Source organism: Cherax quadricarinatus, chromosome 69, assembly GCF_038502225.1.
Source record: "Cherax quadricarinatus isolate ZL_2023a chromosome 69, ASM3850222v1, whole genome shotgun sequence".
NCBI lineage: Eukaryota > Metazoa > Arthropoda > Malacostraca > Decapoda > Parastacidae > Cherax > Cherax quadricarinatus.
In genome coordinates, this window is record NC_091360.1 from 18,904,519 (window position 1) to 18,922,105 (window position 17,587).

At 39.3% G+C, this 17,587-nt stretch overlaps 1 protein-coding gene across 1 annotated transcript in view; it reads left to right on the top strand.

Moving 5' to 3' along the window:
* LOC128701918 (organic cation transporter protein) overlaps nucleotides 1-17,587 on the top strand; it is a 210,168-nt gene that overhangs the window by 137,723 nt on the left and 54,858 nt on the right. The window contains exon 9 of the mRNA XM_070099880.1: nucleotides 16,723-16,857. Coding sequence (XP_069955981.1) covers nucleotides 16,723-16,857 — 135 coding nt within the window. The remainder of the gene's footprint in view (nucleotides 1-16,722; nucleotides 16,858-17,587) is intronic.

Sequence of the window (17,587 nt, forward strand, 5' to 3'; positions counted from 1 at the left end):
AGATTAAAGGAGGGTGGGGAGTGCAAGGCGTGTGGATGTTCCGAGACTATTTTTCATGCGGTAATACCTGTAACCCTTCCCCACCCACTAACCTAACGGTTAGTGGGTGTGGAAGGGTTACAGGTATTAAGGGTGTTAAGTTTAGATATAGGTGGGATGAGTCAGATGGTGGTGAATGTGGTTGCGTATGTGGTTACTGATTTTATTTATACGTCTTGGGCTATGAGGGAGGTGGGTGTGAGGGAGGTGGGTGTGAGGGAGGTGGGTGTGAGGGAGGTGGGTGTGAGGGAGGTGGGTGTGAGGGAGGTGGGTGTGAGGGAGGTGGGTGTGAGGGAGGTGGGTGTGAGGGAGGTGGGTGTGAGGGAGGTGGGTGTGAGGGAGGTGGGTGTGAGGGAGGTGGGTGTGAGGGAGGTGGGTGTGAGGGAGGTGGGTGTGAGGGAGGTGGGTGTGAGGGAGGTGGGTGTGAGGGAGGTGGGTGTGAGGGAGGTGTGAGGGAGGTGAGGGAGGTGGGTGTGAGGGAGGTGGGTGTGAGGGAGGTGGGTGTGAGGGAGGTGGGTGTGAGGGAGGTGGGTGTGAGGGAGGTGGGTGTGAGGGAGGTGGGTGTGAGGGAGGTGGGTGTGAGGGAGGTGGGTGTGAGGGAGGTGGGTGTGAGGGAGGTGGGTGTGAGGGAGGTGGGTGTGAGGGGTGTGAGGGAGGTGGGTGTGAGGGAGGTGGGTGTGAGGGAGGTGGGTGTGAGGGAGGTGGGTGTGAGGGAGGTGGGTGTGAGGGAGGTGGGTGTGAGGGAGGTGGGTGTGAGGGAGGTGGGTGTGAGGGAGGTGGGTGTGAGGGAGGTGGGTGTGAGGGAGGTGGGTGTGAGGGAGGTGGGTGTGAGGGAGGTGGGTGTGAGGGAGGTGGGTGTGAGGGAGGTGGGTGTGAGGGAGGTGGGTGTGAGGGAGGTGGGTGTGAGGGAGGTGGGTGTGAGGGAGGTGGGTGTGAGGGAGGTGGGTGTGAGGGAGGTGGGTGTGAGGGAGGTGGGTGTGAGGGAGGTGGGTGTGAGGGAGGTGGGTGTGAGGGAGGTGGGTGTGAGGGAGGTGGGTGTGAGGGAGGTGGGTGTGAGGGAGGTGGGTGTGAGGGAGGTGGGTGTGAGGGAGGTGGGTGTGAGGGAGGTGGGTGTGAGGGAGGTGGGTGTGAGGGAGGTGGGTGTGAGGGAGGTGGGTGTGAGGGAGGTGGGTGTGAGGGAAGTGGGTGTGAGGGAGGTGGGTGTGAGGGAGGTGGGTGTGAGGGAGGTGGGTGTGAGGGAGGTGGGTGTGAGGTAGGTGGGTGTGAGGGAGGTGGGTGTGAGGGAGGTGGGTGTGAGGGAGGTGGGTGTGGATGAAAGAATAAAGGTGTTAGCGGCCACCATTTATAGAACTAAGTGTCGCAATAGTGATGTTTATGGGGGAAGGTGGGAGACAGTGTTTACTGAGGGATACCGGAGTGGTGGGAGACAGTGTTTACTGAGGGATACCGGAGTGGTGGGAGACAGTGTTTACTGAGGGATACCGGAGTGGTGGGAGACAGTGTTTACTGAGGGATACCGGAGTGGTGGGAGACAGTGTTTACTGAGGGATACCGGAGTGGTGGGAGACAGTGTTTACTGAGGGATACCGGAGTGGTGGGAGACAGTGTTTACTGAGGGATACCGGAGTGGTGGGAGACAGTGTTTACTGAGGGATACCGGAGTGGTGGGAGACAGTGTTTACTGAGGGATACCGGAGTGGTGGGAGACAGTGTTTACTGAGGGATACCGGAGTGGTGGGAGACAGTGTTTACTGAGGGATACCGGAGTGGTGGGAGACAGTGTTTACTGAGGGATACCGGAGTGGTGGGAGACAGTGTTTACTGAGGGATACCGGAGTGGTGGGAGACAGTGTTTACTGAGGGATACCGGAGTGGTGGGAGACAGTGTTTACTGAGGGATACCGGAGTGGTGGGAGACAGTGTTTACTGAGGGATACCGGAGTGGTGGGAGACAGTGTTTACTGAGGGATACCCGAGTGGTGGGAGACAGTGTTTACTGAGGGATACCGGAGTGGTGGGAGACAGTGTTTACTGAGGGATACCGGAGTGGTGGGAGACAGTGTTTACTGAGGGATACCGGAGTGGTGGGAGACAGTGTTTACTGAGGGATACCGGAGTGGTGGGAGACAGTGTTTACTGAGGGATACCGGAGTGGTGGGAGACAGTGTTTACTGAGGGATACCGGAGTGGTGGGAGACAGTGTTTACTGAGGGATACCGGAGTGGTGGGAGACAGTGTTTACTGAGGGATACCGGAGTGGTGGGAGACAGTGTTTACTGAGGGATACCGGAGTGGTGGGAGACAGTGTTTACTGAGGGATACCGGAGTGGTGGGAGACAGTGTTTACTGAGGGATACCGGAGTGGTGGGAGACAGTGTTTACTGAGGGATACCGGAGTGGTGGGAGACAGTGTTTACTGAGGGATACCGGAGTGGTGGGAGACAGTGTTTACTGAGGGATACCGGAGTGGTGGGAGACAGTGTTTACTGAGGGATACCCGAGTGGTGGGAGACAGTGTTTACTGAGGGATACCGGAGTGGTGGGAGACAGTGTTTACTGAGGGATACCGGAGTGGTGGGAGACAGTGTTTACTGAGGGATACCGGAGTGGTGGGAGACAGTGTTTACTGAGGGATACCGGAGTGGTGGGAGACAGTGTTTACTGAGGGATACCGGAGTGGTGGGAGACAGTGTTTACTGAGGGATACCGGAGTGGTGGGAGACAGTGTTTACTGAGGGATACCGGAGTGGTGGGAGACAGTGTTTACTGAGGGATACCGGAGTGGTGGGAGACAGTGTTTACTGAGGGATACCGGAGTGGTGGGAGACAGTGTTTACTGAGGGATACCCGAGTTTTAAGTTAAAGGATTCACGGGATTTAAGTGTAAAGTAAGGGGTAACGACGGGCTAGTTTCTTGAGTGGGGATGTGTGGATGGCTTTTAAAGTGTGATTGGATTTGTATTAATACATTTATGCTTTTCCTGTGTAGTGAGTGTGGTGTGGGTGGTGGTATTACACATGTGTTCCCTTTATGTTGTGAAGATTTTGGATAGTACATGTACGTAGTGTATTGGAGCACTACATCATTGTGTGTATATAAGGTGCATGACAGGGTAGTGTGTGCGAGAATAACTGTTCGTTATTGTGAGAGTGTCTTCAAAGATGTTATAGAAAGCACATATTACATGGTGTTACTAAGGTATGCCATATGACTGTTTAGAATATGCTGTGATACAAAGTCCGGGGTTTCCCTTCTTGTAGGATGCATTCTGTAAGACACAATTTCTGTATATCGGAAGGTTCGGAAGTGTAAATAGCTGTAATGAGTAACGTGGTAAAGTTTAATATTATGCGAGATTGTATTTTGGCACATAAGGCCTAACATATAATGTTTCAGCGGCCTGGTTAAGATTATATAGTACATGTCGTGTGACACTGTATGTGTAGGGTAGTGTTATATATTTTAAGTACACGCTGTTGGTTTCCCTTTGCTATTTTAATGTTTAAAGTCACATGTAAGAGTATATGTAAGGTAATATAAAAATGTATATTGATTTTGTGTAAATACATAATTTTAGATGACTTTGTTGGAGCAGGTATGAATATGAGTTCAAGCAGCGGTGTATGTCATGTATTAATACTGGTATAGGGTATATAGTGTATGAAGAAGTCTTGGGTGGATTGCACCCGTGTTGAGATATAGAGTATATTATCCTTGTATGCTAGGCAAAGTTTTCATAATTGTTACTTAGAATAAGTAGTATCCTACGCTCTTATAGTATGTTATTGTTTTGTTGGTATTTGATGAGGGGGGGGGGTACCTTTTTACTTCCAGAGCACATATGTACGACTTTATAAATGTACCTTTGGTAGGGGGTGGATGTATTGGTTTTAATGGTATGTGGTGAGGTTTTTACCTTCAAGAATTGTTTTGTATATAAAACTTGGCATAAGATGTATAAGTGTGCTGAAATAGATTCTCTGGATATGTTGTTGGTACACTTGTGTGAAGTGTTCCTTTTTCTTTTTGGATTGTGTATACGTGTGTTGTACTTTAATTTTGTTGTTATATGTTGATTGGTTTAGTGACATGTTTGCTTCCATGTATAATGTATACTGTATTTTAAATAAAATATAAAAAAAAAATTATCCAAATGGCTTGATGACATTTTGAGCCCTATTGTTGGCAAATTTTCTAATTTTAATGTTAAAAACAACATAGATTTAGTTGATAAATTAAGCTCTTTGACTTAAATGATTTTAACACTGATGCTACTTCCTTGTTTACGAAAGTTCCTGTTGATGATTTATTAAGTTTCTTATCTGAAGAACTCCTTAATTATGATTTACCATTGCCAGTTCCTACTTCCATTAAACTTATTAAACTTTGCGTTGTTGATACAAAATTTGTATTTAATGATAAGTTTTACACTCAGAAGTTTGGTATGGCAATGGAAAATCCTCTTTCACCTGTTTTTAGAAACCTATACATGGAATTTTTTGAAACAAGGCTGCTTAACACAATCCTCCCTAATAGAGCTAAATAGTTCAGATATGTTGATGATATTTTGTTTTATGCCCAAGAATGTAGATATACATCATTTCCTTGGCAAATTAAATAGCTTAACCCATTCTTTAAACTTTACTGTTGAGTTTGAAGAAAATAACTCATTGCCTTTTCTAGATGTTTTAATTATTAAGGGTAATAATGAATTCAAATTTAAAATTTACGGAAAACCTACAAATAATTCCTCCTGTGTACACTATTATTCTTCACATGAAGATAGAGTTAAACTGTTTGTTTTCTCATCAATGTTTTTGAGAGCTTTACGTATTTGTAGTCCAGAGTTCATAGATGAAGAAATATCAAAATTTATGAAATATGTAATGATTTGAAATACCCAAGAAACGAAATTGATAAATCTTTTAAAATTGCTAGAAATACTTTTTACAATCCAAAAAGGGACAACCAGCCTTATTCAACTAAAAATATGTTGTTTCTTCCTTACCATGAAAACTTGGTTGATATACATTCTCTTCTTAAAACTTTTAATATCAAAGTTGTATTTAAAAATCTTGATACAGTAAAAAAACTTTTGATAAAGAATTCCCCCCAAAATGCTGATGGATGTGTTTATAAAATTCCTTGTAAAATTTGCGATAAAGTTTGTTACTGTCAAACTGGTAAAAGTCTCGAAATAAGATTAAGACAACATAAATATAGCATTAGAACTGGACAAGATTCCAATGCTCTATTTATTCATGTGAGAGATTTTAACCATCCAATTGATTTTCAAAAAGTTGAAAAAGTTGTTTCAAGCAAGTCCATGGTCGACAGGAATATAAATGAATCGTGTTTCATAAAAAACAGTTTTGACAATAATATCAATATTTCCTTTGGTTTATATAAATTAGATTCATTTATAATTATTAGAATTCGGGAAGAATTTAATAATACATTGGACAAATAATAAATTTTAAAATTCTTAATTCTTGGGTAGAATAGTTTGTTGGTGGGCTGTGTGAAGGACCTGTCTAGTTGGGCCAGAGGGCCTTCTATATTGTTCCCTATCTTATGAGTCACGCGTCAGGCGTTGCTTTGTTGTGGGATGTGATAGTGAGTTGTGAGCTAGACCCTTTATATGCATTCCTTTGATGCATTACTTTCATTGTTCCTTGATAATGTGAGTAGTCACAAAAGCGCTTGAAATTTCTGTATTCTTTCACAGTGGTTGTTTTGCATACATATATATATATATATATATATATATATATATATATATATATATATATATATATATATATATATATATATATATATATATATATACATATGCAAGGAATTCGCAAGAGCAGGCGAAATATACACAAACACTGATCTCTGGCTGAAAGAGACTCGAATCTACGAACCTTGGAACAAGGCAAGCAGTGCTATACCAATCTACCCACACTGGACAATACCTTGGTGTGCAGCTTGCGCTACACGTTGATCCAAGGCAGCCAGCTTTCAGGGAGAAGGCTTGCAGCTTTTCATCTCATCCCCTGCATGCATCAGCCTTACTAGAGATTTTAACAATGCAAGGAATTCGCAAGAGCAGGCGAAATATACACAAACACTGATCATTGGCTGAAGGAGACTCGAACCCCAGACCTTATCTAGGTCTGGGGTGGGAGCACTTGCCAACGCAGTGGAGGGAGCTGTTAGAACTTTAAACTAGGAATAGTTAGTGGTATGGGTTTTGGCGGGAAAACAGTGAAGTCGCAGTGTAATAATATGAGTACTAGGAGAACTAGTAATAGGCACAATGAGGTGGATATTGGAAAGCTAGTGGCACTAATTGACAAGGACAGCAATAGGTTTAGCGGAATAACAGAAAGGAGCAGGAAGGGTAAAGAGAAAGGAGGGTCCTTAAATATATATTATACAAATACTCGTAGAGCTAGGAACAAGATGGACGAGTTGAGACTAGTTGCTAGTTCAGGTAACATTGATGTATTTGCCTTAACTGAGAAGGGGTTCAATATGAAAAATCGGGACATGCCTGCGGAATGTCACATTCAGGGTTTTAAATTGTTCCAAGTGGATAGAAGTGTCGGGAAGGGGGGTGGGGTGGCATTGTATGTCCGAGATCGCTTGAACTGTTGCATGAAAACGGGTATTAAGTCTGAAGTAAAACATACAGAGTCTGTTTGGATAGAATTTTCGGAGGGGCATGAAAAATTGATTTTCGGTGTGATATACCGTCCCCCAAACTTACATACGGACCAAGGGAGACTCCTATGGGAGGATATTGTTAAGGCCACAAGACACGATAATGTAGTAATTCTAGGAAACTTTAACTTTAGTCATATTGATTGGAATTTCTTGACTGTGAATTTAGAATCATACGACTTCTTAGAAGTAGTTCAGGATTGTTTTTTGAAGCAGTTTGTGACAGAACCTACTAGGGGTAATAACCTGCTTGACTTAGTTCTGGCAAACAATGAATCCCTTGTTAATAATATAGAAATTTCAGAGGAACTCGGTGCTAGCGACCACAAATCTATTACATTTAGCATTGAATGGAAATACGATAGTAGGGATAACTCAGTAACAGTCCCAGATTTTCGCTTAGCACATTACGATGGGCTTAGAGAACACTTATCATTTGTTGACTTGGGTAACCAAGAGAGGTATCAATATGACAGTTTTTTGAACACTACACATGCTGCTCAAAGAACGTTTATCCCGTATAAAGAAATTAGATCAAATAGAAATAACCCAAAACGAATGAATAATAGGCTGAAATATCTACTAGGGCATAAGAAAGGAATTTATAGGCGTATCAAAAGAGGGACATTAAAAAGTGGATAAGAAAGGTAAAAGGGACTATGAAATTAAAGTTGTTAGGGATTTTAAAACTAACCCAAAAAGTTTTTTCCAGATCTATAGAACAAAAGTTAGAGATAGGATAGGTCCCCTTAAAAATAACTATGGGAATCTTATTGACAAAGAGAATGAAATGTGCTCGATTTTAAATAATTATTTTCTCTCGGTTTGTACACAGGAAGACACTAACAATATTCCAGTAATTAATTTTTATAGTGGGCTAGAAGAAGATAAATTATGTAACATCACAGTCACTAGTGAATTGGTTGTGAAGCAGATAGACAGACTGAAGCAAAATAAGTCGCCGGGTCCTGATGAGGTTTTTTCAAGGGCTCTTAAGGAATGTAAAATGGAACTCTGTGAACCATTAACTAATATTTTTAATTTATCTCTTCAAACAGGTGTAGTGTCTGATGTGTGGAAGATGGCTAATGTAAATTCTATTTTTAAAACAGGGGCAAGTCGTTACCGTCAAATTACCGCCCAATAAGCCTGACCTCAACTGTAGGCAAATTACTAGTCAATTATAGCTGAGATTATAAGAAGCCATCTCGATAAGCATAGCTTGATTAATGATCCTCAGCATGGATTCAAAAGAGGCCGGTCTTGTCTAACTAATTTATTAACTTTCTTCAGTAAAGCTTTTGAGGCTGTTGACCAAGATAAAGAATTTGACATTATTTACTTAGATTTTAGTAAGGCTTTTGATAGAGTTCCGCACCAAAGACTGTTAAAGAAAGTGGCAGCTCATGGCATTGGGGAAAAAGTGCACTTATGGATCGAGTCATGGCTCACAGACAGGAAGCAGAGAGTGTCCATAAATGAGGTTAAATCCGGGTGGGGATCTGTAACAAGTGGCGTTCCACAGGGATCAGTCTTGGGCCCGTTGTTGTTTATAATATATGTCAATGATCTTGATGAGAGAATTACTAGTGATATGAGCAAATTCGCCGATGACAGAAAGATAGGTAGGATAATTGATTCAAACGTAGATGTTAGGGAACTTCAGGAGGATTTAAACAAACTCTATTCTTGGTCAGAAAAGTGGCAGATGCAGTTCAATGTAGATAAATGCAAGGTTCTGAAGCTCGGGAGTGTCCATAACCCTAGCACTTACAAGTTAAATGATGTAGAACTTAGCCAAACAGATTGCGAAAAGGACTTGGGGGTTATGGTGAGCAGCAACCTTAAACCAAGACAGCAATGCCTAAGCGTACGTAATAAAGCAAATAGATTACTGGGATTTATATCAACAAAAGTCCAGAGGTCATACTGCAGCTATATACATCATTAGTAAGGCCTCACCTAGATTATGCTGCTCAATTCTGGTCTCCATATTACACAATGGACATAAATTCGTTAGAAAACATTCAGCGTAGGATGACTAAATTAATACATAGCATTAGAAAGATTGAAGACTCTTAAGTTACATTCACTTGTTAGACGAAGAATGAGGGAGACCTGATCGAAGTGTTTAAGTGGAAGATAGGTATTAATAAAGGAGATATTAATAAGGTCTTGAGGATATCTCTCCAAGAGAGAACCCGCAGTAATGGATTTAAATTAGATAAGTTTAGATTTAGAAAGGACATAGGAAAGTATTGGTTGGAAATAGGGTAGTTGATGAGTAGAACAGTTGGGTTATTGAGGCTAGGACTTTGGGTAGTTTCAAATTTAGGTTGAATAAGTGCATGAGTGAGACGGGTTGGATTTGAGTGGGACTTGCACATCAGAGCATTGAAAATTGGGTTGGGCAAATGTTTTGTTAGTGGGATGAATCGTAATGGACCTTCCTAGTATGGGTCAACAGGCCTGCTGCAGTGTTCCTCCTTTCTTATGTTCTAACCTTGGAACAAGGTACGCAGTGCTATACCAATCTACCCAAACTGGACAATACCTTGGCGTGTAGCTTGCACTACACGTTGATCCAAGAAAAGGAGTTACTAGCCCCTTGCCCCCGGCATTTTAGTCGCCTCTGACAACACACATAGCTTACGGAGGAAGAATTCTGTTTCACTTCCCCATAGAGAATATATATATATATATATATATATATATATATATATATATATATATATATATATATATATATATATATATATATATATATATATATATATATATGGGATTAAATAATGAGGAATGAAATACATAATGGGAAGTGACACAGTTACTTTTTGCTGATGATACTGTGCTTATGGGAGATTCTAAAGAAAAATTACGAAGGTTTGTGGGCGACTTTGGGAGTGTGTGTAAAGGTAGAAAGTTGGAAGTGAACATAGAAAAGAGTAAAGTTATATGGGTATCAAATGATTTAGATAAAGAAAAATTGGATATCAAATTGGGGAGGAGGAGTATGGAAGAAGTGAATGTTTTCAGATATTTGAGAGTTGACTTGTCAGTGGATGGATTTATGAAGGATGAGGTTAATCATAGAATTGATGAAGGAAAAATGGTGAGTGGTGCATTGAAGTATATGTGGAGGCAAAAACTGTTATCTATGGAGGCAAAGAAGGGAATGCATGAAAGTATAGTAGTACCAACACTCTTATATGGGTGTGAAGCTTGGGATGTAAATGCTGCAGCGAGGAGACGGTTGGAGGCAGTGGAGATGTCCTGTCTAAGGGCAATGTGTGGTGTAAATATTATGCAGAAAATTCGGAGTGTGGAAATTAGGAGAAGCTGTGGAATTAGTAAAAGTATTAGTCAGTGGGCTGAAGAGGGTTTGTTGAGGTGATTTGGTCATTTAGAGAGAATGGATCAAAGTGGAATGACATGGAGAGCGTATAAATCTGTAGGGGAAGGACGGTTGGGTAGGGGCCGTTCTCGAGAAGGTTGGAGGGAGGGGGTAAAGGATTAATTGCTTTTGTCACTACCACTACTACTACTACTACTACTACTACTACTACCACTAGTGAACATCGGAATGGTACCTCACTAGTATTCACCTCACTCTGAGCCTTTATATACCCTCTGTGTCCATGTATTGTTTGTAATGGCTTGATAAAGCTCCTGGAGAGCGAAACGTTGCCACAATAAATGTCACATTAGTTGCACTTGTGTCCTTTTACTTTACATATTGTCGGTAATTCTACCAACTTTATTACATATATATATACATACATATATATATATATATATATATATATATATATATATATATATATATATATATATATATATATATATATATATATATATATATATATATGTCGTGCCGAATAGGCAGAACTTGCGATCTTGGCTTAAATAGCAACGTTCATCTTGCCATATAGGACAAGTGAAAATTTGTGTATGCAATAATTTCGCCAAAATCATTCTGAGCCTAACGAAAAAAATATATTTCACTGTCTTTGTTTAGTATTAAATTACTGTAAACAAATCTAAAATATATTTAGTTGGGTTAGGCTAAAATAAATTGCACTTGTTATAATAAGGTTAGGTAAGTTTTATAAGTTCCTTTTGGTGCAAAAATATAAATTTTTACATCAACATTAATGAAAAAAATATATCTCTATACGTATAAGTGAAAATTTTAGAAAGGACTTAATTTTAAATGAGTTCTTGCTAATTGACCAGTTTTACATATTCAGCACGACATATATGTATATATATATATGCAATAAGATCACAGTAAACAGGTGATTTTAAAATATGCAAAACAACCACTGTGAAAGAGTAGTGAAATTCCAAGCTCTTTCGTGACTACTCACATTGTCAAGGAACTATGAAAGTAATACATCAAAGGAAGGCAATTAAAGGGCTTAGACCACACCTCACAGTCAACTCCAACAACAAAGAAACATGAAAGTTAAGACACATGTGCAACATCTGGATATCTTTATTGTAGTAGACGTTTCGCCATCCAGTGGCTTTATCAATACAGATTCTAGGACATAATAGGAAGACAGTAGAACTATATACAAAAGATGAGGTAATCAGTCCCTCGGCCTTGGAGTTAGTGTTCACAGCATCGTGGTGGAGGAGAGTCTGGAGCAAAGGCAAGAAGACTGGCGCTTTTTATAGGCGTCAGTGAATGGGACGGGCAGCAGACGAGGGCAGTCACTGGTAGGCGGGATTCCCCAGTGGAAGTAGGTCCTTCCCAAAGAGATGGGTTAGTTGCAGCAGCCGTGAAGAAGGTCTTGTAGATGTCCTCTGAACCAAGATTCCATGATGTTGCAGTGTCTGACAAGTTGTGCAAGAAAGGTATAAAATACCGACAATATGAAAGTTAAGACACATGTGCAACATCTGGATATCTTTATTGTAGTAGACGTTTCGCCATCCAGTGGCTTTATCAATACAGATTCTAGGACATAATAGGAAGACAGTAGAACTATATACAAAAGATGAGGTAATCAGTCCCTCGGCCTTGGAGTTAGTGTTCACAGCATCGTGGTGGAGGAGAGTCTGGAGCAAAGGCAAGAAGACTGGCGCTTTTTATAGGCGTCAGTGAATGGGACGGGCAGCAGACGAGGGCAGTCACTGGTAGGCGGGATTCCCCAGTGGAAGTAGGTCCTTCCCAAAGAGATGGGTTAGTTGCAGCAGCCGTGAAGAAGGTCTTGTAGATGTCCTCTGAACCAAGATTCCATGATGTTGCAGTGTCTGACAAGTTGTGCAAGAAAGGTATAAAATACCGACAATATGAAAGTTAAGACACATGTGCAACATCTGGATATCTTTATTGTAGTAGACGTTTCGCCATCCAGTGGCTTTATCAATACAGATTCTAGGACATAATAGGAAGACAGTAGAACTATATACAAAAGATGAGGTAATCAGTCCCTCGGCCTTGGAGTTAGTGTTCACAGCATCGTGGTGGAGGAGAGTCTGGAGCAAAGGCAAGAAGACTGGCGCTTTTTATAGGCGTCAGTGAATGGGACGGGCAGCAGACGAGGGCAGTCACTGGTAGGCGGGATTCCCCAGTGGAAGTAGGTCCTTCCCAAAGAGATGGGTTAGTTGCAGCAGCCGTGAAGAAGGTCTTGTAGATGTCCTCTGAACCAAGATTCCATGATGTTGCAGTGTCTGACAAGTTGTGCAAGAAAGGTATAAAATACCGACAATATGAAAGTTAAGACACATGTGCAACATCTGGATATCTTTATTGTAGTAGACGTTTCGCCATCCAGTGGCTTTATCAATACAGATTCTAGGACATAATAGGAAGACAGTAGAACTATATACAAAAGATGAGGTAATCAGTCCCTCGGCCTTGGAGTTAGTGTTCACAGCATCGTGGTGGAGGAGAGTCTGGAGCAAAGGCAAGAAGACTGGCGCTTTTTATAGGCGTCAGTGAATGGGACGGGCAGCAGACGAGGGCAGTCACTGGTAGGCGGGATTCCCCAGTGGAAGTAGGTCCTTCCCAAAGAGATGGGTTAGTTGCAGCAGCCGTGAAGAAGGTCTTGTAGATGTCCTCTGAACCAAGATTCCATGATGTTGCAGTGTCTGACAAGTTGTGCAAGAAAGGTATAAAATACCGACAATATGAAAGTTAAGACACATGTGCAACATCTGGATATCTTTATTGTAGTAGACGTTTCGCCATCCAGTGGCTTTATCAATACAGATTCTAGGACATAATAGGAAGACAGTAGAACTATATACAAAAGATGAGGTAATCAGTCCCTCGGCCTTGGAGTTAGTGTTCACAGCATCGTGGTGGAGGAGAGTCTGGAGCAAAGGCAAGAAGACTGGCGCTTTTTATAGGCGTCAGTGAATGGGACGGGCAGCAGACGAGGGCAGTCACTGGTAGGCGGGATTCCCCAGTCTGCTGCCCGTCCCATTCACTGACGCCTATAAAAAGCGCCAGTCTTCTTGCCTTTGCTCCAGACTCTCCTCCACCACGATGCTGTGAACACTAACTCCAAGGCCGAGGGACTGATTACCTCATCTTTTGTATATAGTTCTACTGTCTTCCTATTATGTCCTAGAATCTGTATTGATAAAGCCACTGGATGGCGAAACGTCTACTACAATAAAGATATCCAGATGTTGCACATGTGTCTTAACTTTCATATTGTCGGTATTTTATACCTTTCTTGCACAACTTGTCAGACACTGCAACATCATGGAATCTTGGTTCAGAGGACATCTACAAGACCTTCTTCACGGCTGCTGCAACTAACCCATCTCTTTGGGAAGGACCTACTTCCACTGGGGAATCCCGCCTACCAGTGACTGCCCTCGTCTGCTGCCCGTCCCATTCACTGACGCCTATAAAAAGCGCCAGTCTTCTTGCCTTTGCTCCAGACTCTCCTCCACCACGATGCTGTGAACACTAACTCCAAGGCCGAGGGACTGATTACCTCATCTTTTGTATATAGTTCTACTGTCTTCCTATTATGTCCTAGAATCTGTATTGATAAAGCCACTGGATGGCGAAACGTCTACTACAATAAAGATATCCAGATGTTGCACATGTGTCTTAACTTTCATATTGTCGGTATTTTATACCTTTCTTGCACAACTTGTCAGACACTGCAACATCATGGAATCTTGGTTCAGAGGACATCTACAAGACCTTCTTCACGGCTGCTGCAACTAACCCATCTCTTTGGGAAGGACCTACTTCCACTGGGGAATCCCGCCTACCAGTGACTGCCCTCGTCTGCTGCCCGTCCCATTCACTGACGCCTATAAAAAGCGCCAGTCTTCTTGCCTTTGCTCCAGACTCTCCTCCACCACGATGCTGTGAACACTAACTCCAAGGCCGAGGGACTGATTACCTCATCTTTTGTATATAGTTCTACTGTCTTCCTATTATGTCCTAGAATCTGTATTGATAAAGCCACTGGATGGCGAAACGTCTACTACAATAAAGATATCCAGATGTTGCACATGTGTCTTAACTTTCATATTGTCGGTATTTTATACCTTTCTTGCACAACAAAGAAACACCTGACACGAGACAATACCGGACTCATAAGAAAAGAGGAACACTGCAGTAGGTCCGCTGGTCCATCTAGACAGGTCCTCACGACAACCCACCAACAAATCATTCTACCCAAGAAATAAGGTTTATTATTTGTCCAATGTATTATTAAACTCTAACCAAATTTTATTAATTATAAATGAATCTAATTTATACAAACCTAAGGAAATATTCGTATTATTTTCAAAACTGCTTTTTATTAAACAAGATTCAATTATATTTCTGTCAACCATGGACTTGCTTGAAACAACTTTCTCAACTTTTTGAAAATCAATTGGATGGTTAAAGTCTCTCACATGAATAAATAGAGCTTTGGAAACTTGTCCAGTTATAATGCTATATTTATGTTGTTTTAATCTAAGTTCGAGACTTTTACCAGTTTGACAGTAATAAACTTTATCGCAAATTTTACAAGGAATCTTATAGACACATCCATCAGCATTTTGGGGGAATTCTTTATAAAAAGTTTTTTTTACTGTATCAAGATTTTTGAATACAACTTTAATATTAAAAGTCTTAAGAAGAGAAGGCATATCAACCAAGTTTTCATGGTAAGGGAGAACCAATATATTTTTAGTTGAATAAGGCTGGTTGCCCCTTTTTGGATTGTGAAAAGTATTTCTAGCAATTTTAAATGATTTATCAATTATATTTCTCGGGTATTTCAGATCAATGGCTATTTCATAAATTTTGGATATTTCTTCATCTATGAACTCTGGACTACAAATACGTAAAGCTCTCAAAAACATTGATGAGAAAACAGACAGTTTAACTTTATCTTGATGGGAAGAATAATAGTGTACATAGGAACAGTTATTTGTAGGTTTTCTGTAAATTTTAAATATGAATTCATTATTCATTATTACATTGGACAAGATTCCAATGCTCTGTTTATTCATGTGAGAGATTTTAACCATCCAAGCGATTTTCAAAAAGTTGAGAAAGTTGTATCAAGCAAGTCCATGGTTGACAGAAATATAATTGAATCTTGTTTCATAAAAAGCAGTTTTGAAAATAAAATGAATAATTCCTTAGGTTTGTATAAATTTGATTCATTTATAATCAATAAAATTTGGTTAGAGTTTAATAATAAATTGGACAAATAATAAACCTTATTTCTTGGGTAGAATGATTTGTTGGTGGGTTGTCGTGAGGACCTGTCTAGTTGGACCAGCGGACCTACTGCAGTGTTCCTCTTTTCTTATGAGTCCAGTATTGTCTCGCGTCAGGTGTTTCTTTGTTGTGGGAGTTGACTGTGAGGTGCGGTCTAAGCCCTTTAATTGCCTTCCTTTGACGTATTACTTTCATAGTTCCTTGACAATGTGAGTAGTCACGAAAGCGCTTGGAATTTCACTACTCTTTCACAGTGGTTGTTTTGCATATATATATATATATATATATATATATATATATATATATATATATATATATATATATATATATATATATATATATATATATATATATATATATATATATATATATATATATATATATATAATATATATATATATATATATATATATATATATTATATATATATATATATATTATATATATATATATATATAATATATATATATATATATATATATATATATATATATATATATATATATATATATATATATATATATATATATATATATATATATATATATATATATATATGTCGTGCCGAATATGTAAAACTGGTCAATTAGCAAGAACTCATTTAAAATTAAGTCCTTTCTAAAATTTTCTCTTATACGTTTAAAGATATATTTTTTTCATTAATGTTAAAGTAAAAAATTTTTAATTTTGCACCTAAAGGAACTTAGAAAACTTACCTAACCTTATTAGAACAAGAACAATTTATTTTAGCCTAACCCAACTAAATATATTTTAAATTTGTTAACAATAATATAATACTAAACAAGCACAGTGAAATATATTTTTTTCGTTAGGTTAAGAATGATTTTGGCGAAATTATTGCATACACAAATTTTCGCTTGTCCTACATGGCAAGATGAGCGTTGCTATTTAAGCCAAGATCGCAAGTTCTGCCTATTCGGCACGACATATATATATATATATATATATATATATATATATATATATATATATATATATATATATATATATATATATATATATATATATATATATATATATATATATATATATATACATATAACAGCGTGAATATTATAATGGAATACTATACCTAGAAGTTGATAAGTAACACAGATGTGCAGTCTCAGAATAAAGGTACCTTACTTTAGGACAGGTGTCTTAATTATCATATACAGATGTGATTGTCCTAGAGACTAAACCTATTTACGACATCGCCTCTTCCATAGTCTAGACTGCGTGAACGTAACATTAATGGTGTGTTTGACAGGGTTGTCGCCGCTCTGGTGTTCTATGGACTATCCTCCAACTCTAGCAGTTTGGGTGGCAATATCTTTGTAGATTTCATCTCTACAATGCTGGTCGAGATTCCATCGAGCATTTTCGACATTCTGGCTCTGGACAGGTAAGACCTTCATTCATAGGGGGAGAGTGGAAAGGATAATATGTGACTTACCAGACGAAACAACGTTTAGAAAGTCTCAAAAATATAGATTATTAATACTGAAAATATTATGAGTGTAAAAATAACTTTTGAAAGTTCATATACATTTTTTAAGTGTTTTCACATTCTTGATTTATTGAGTACAAAAAAAAACAAAAAAAAAAAAAGCTAGGCCTTTGCAGTTCAGCAAGGTCTTAGAAAACACGTCATTTATAGTAAGATAACTGATAATTTTTTAATGTCGAATGATGTATACCTGAGTTATAAAGGTTAAACCCACCTGTGTTATTCCATTCATGATTCACAACACTTAAACTCAGATTTAGAATAAATTATTTAAGCTCTAGCGAAACTCACTTTTATATTTCTTTCATTAATATACCCATTTGTGTGTCAAGGATCTAAACTGATCAAAGAGGTCTCTAAGAGGTTATCTCTGTCATTGGCACAAAATATAAAAAAATATATATGTATATATATAAAATAAATAATAATAATAATAATATAAAAAAATCATAATTATTATTCTTATTATTATTATTAATTATTATTATTATTATTATTAGCATTATTGTTTTATTTTAATATCACATTGGCCGTTTCCCACCAAGGCAAGGTGGCCTCGTAAAGAAAAATTTTCATCATTATTCACTCCATCACTGTCTTGCCAGAGGCGTGCTTACACTACAGT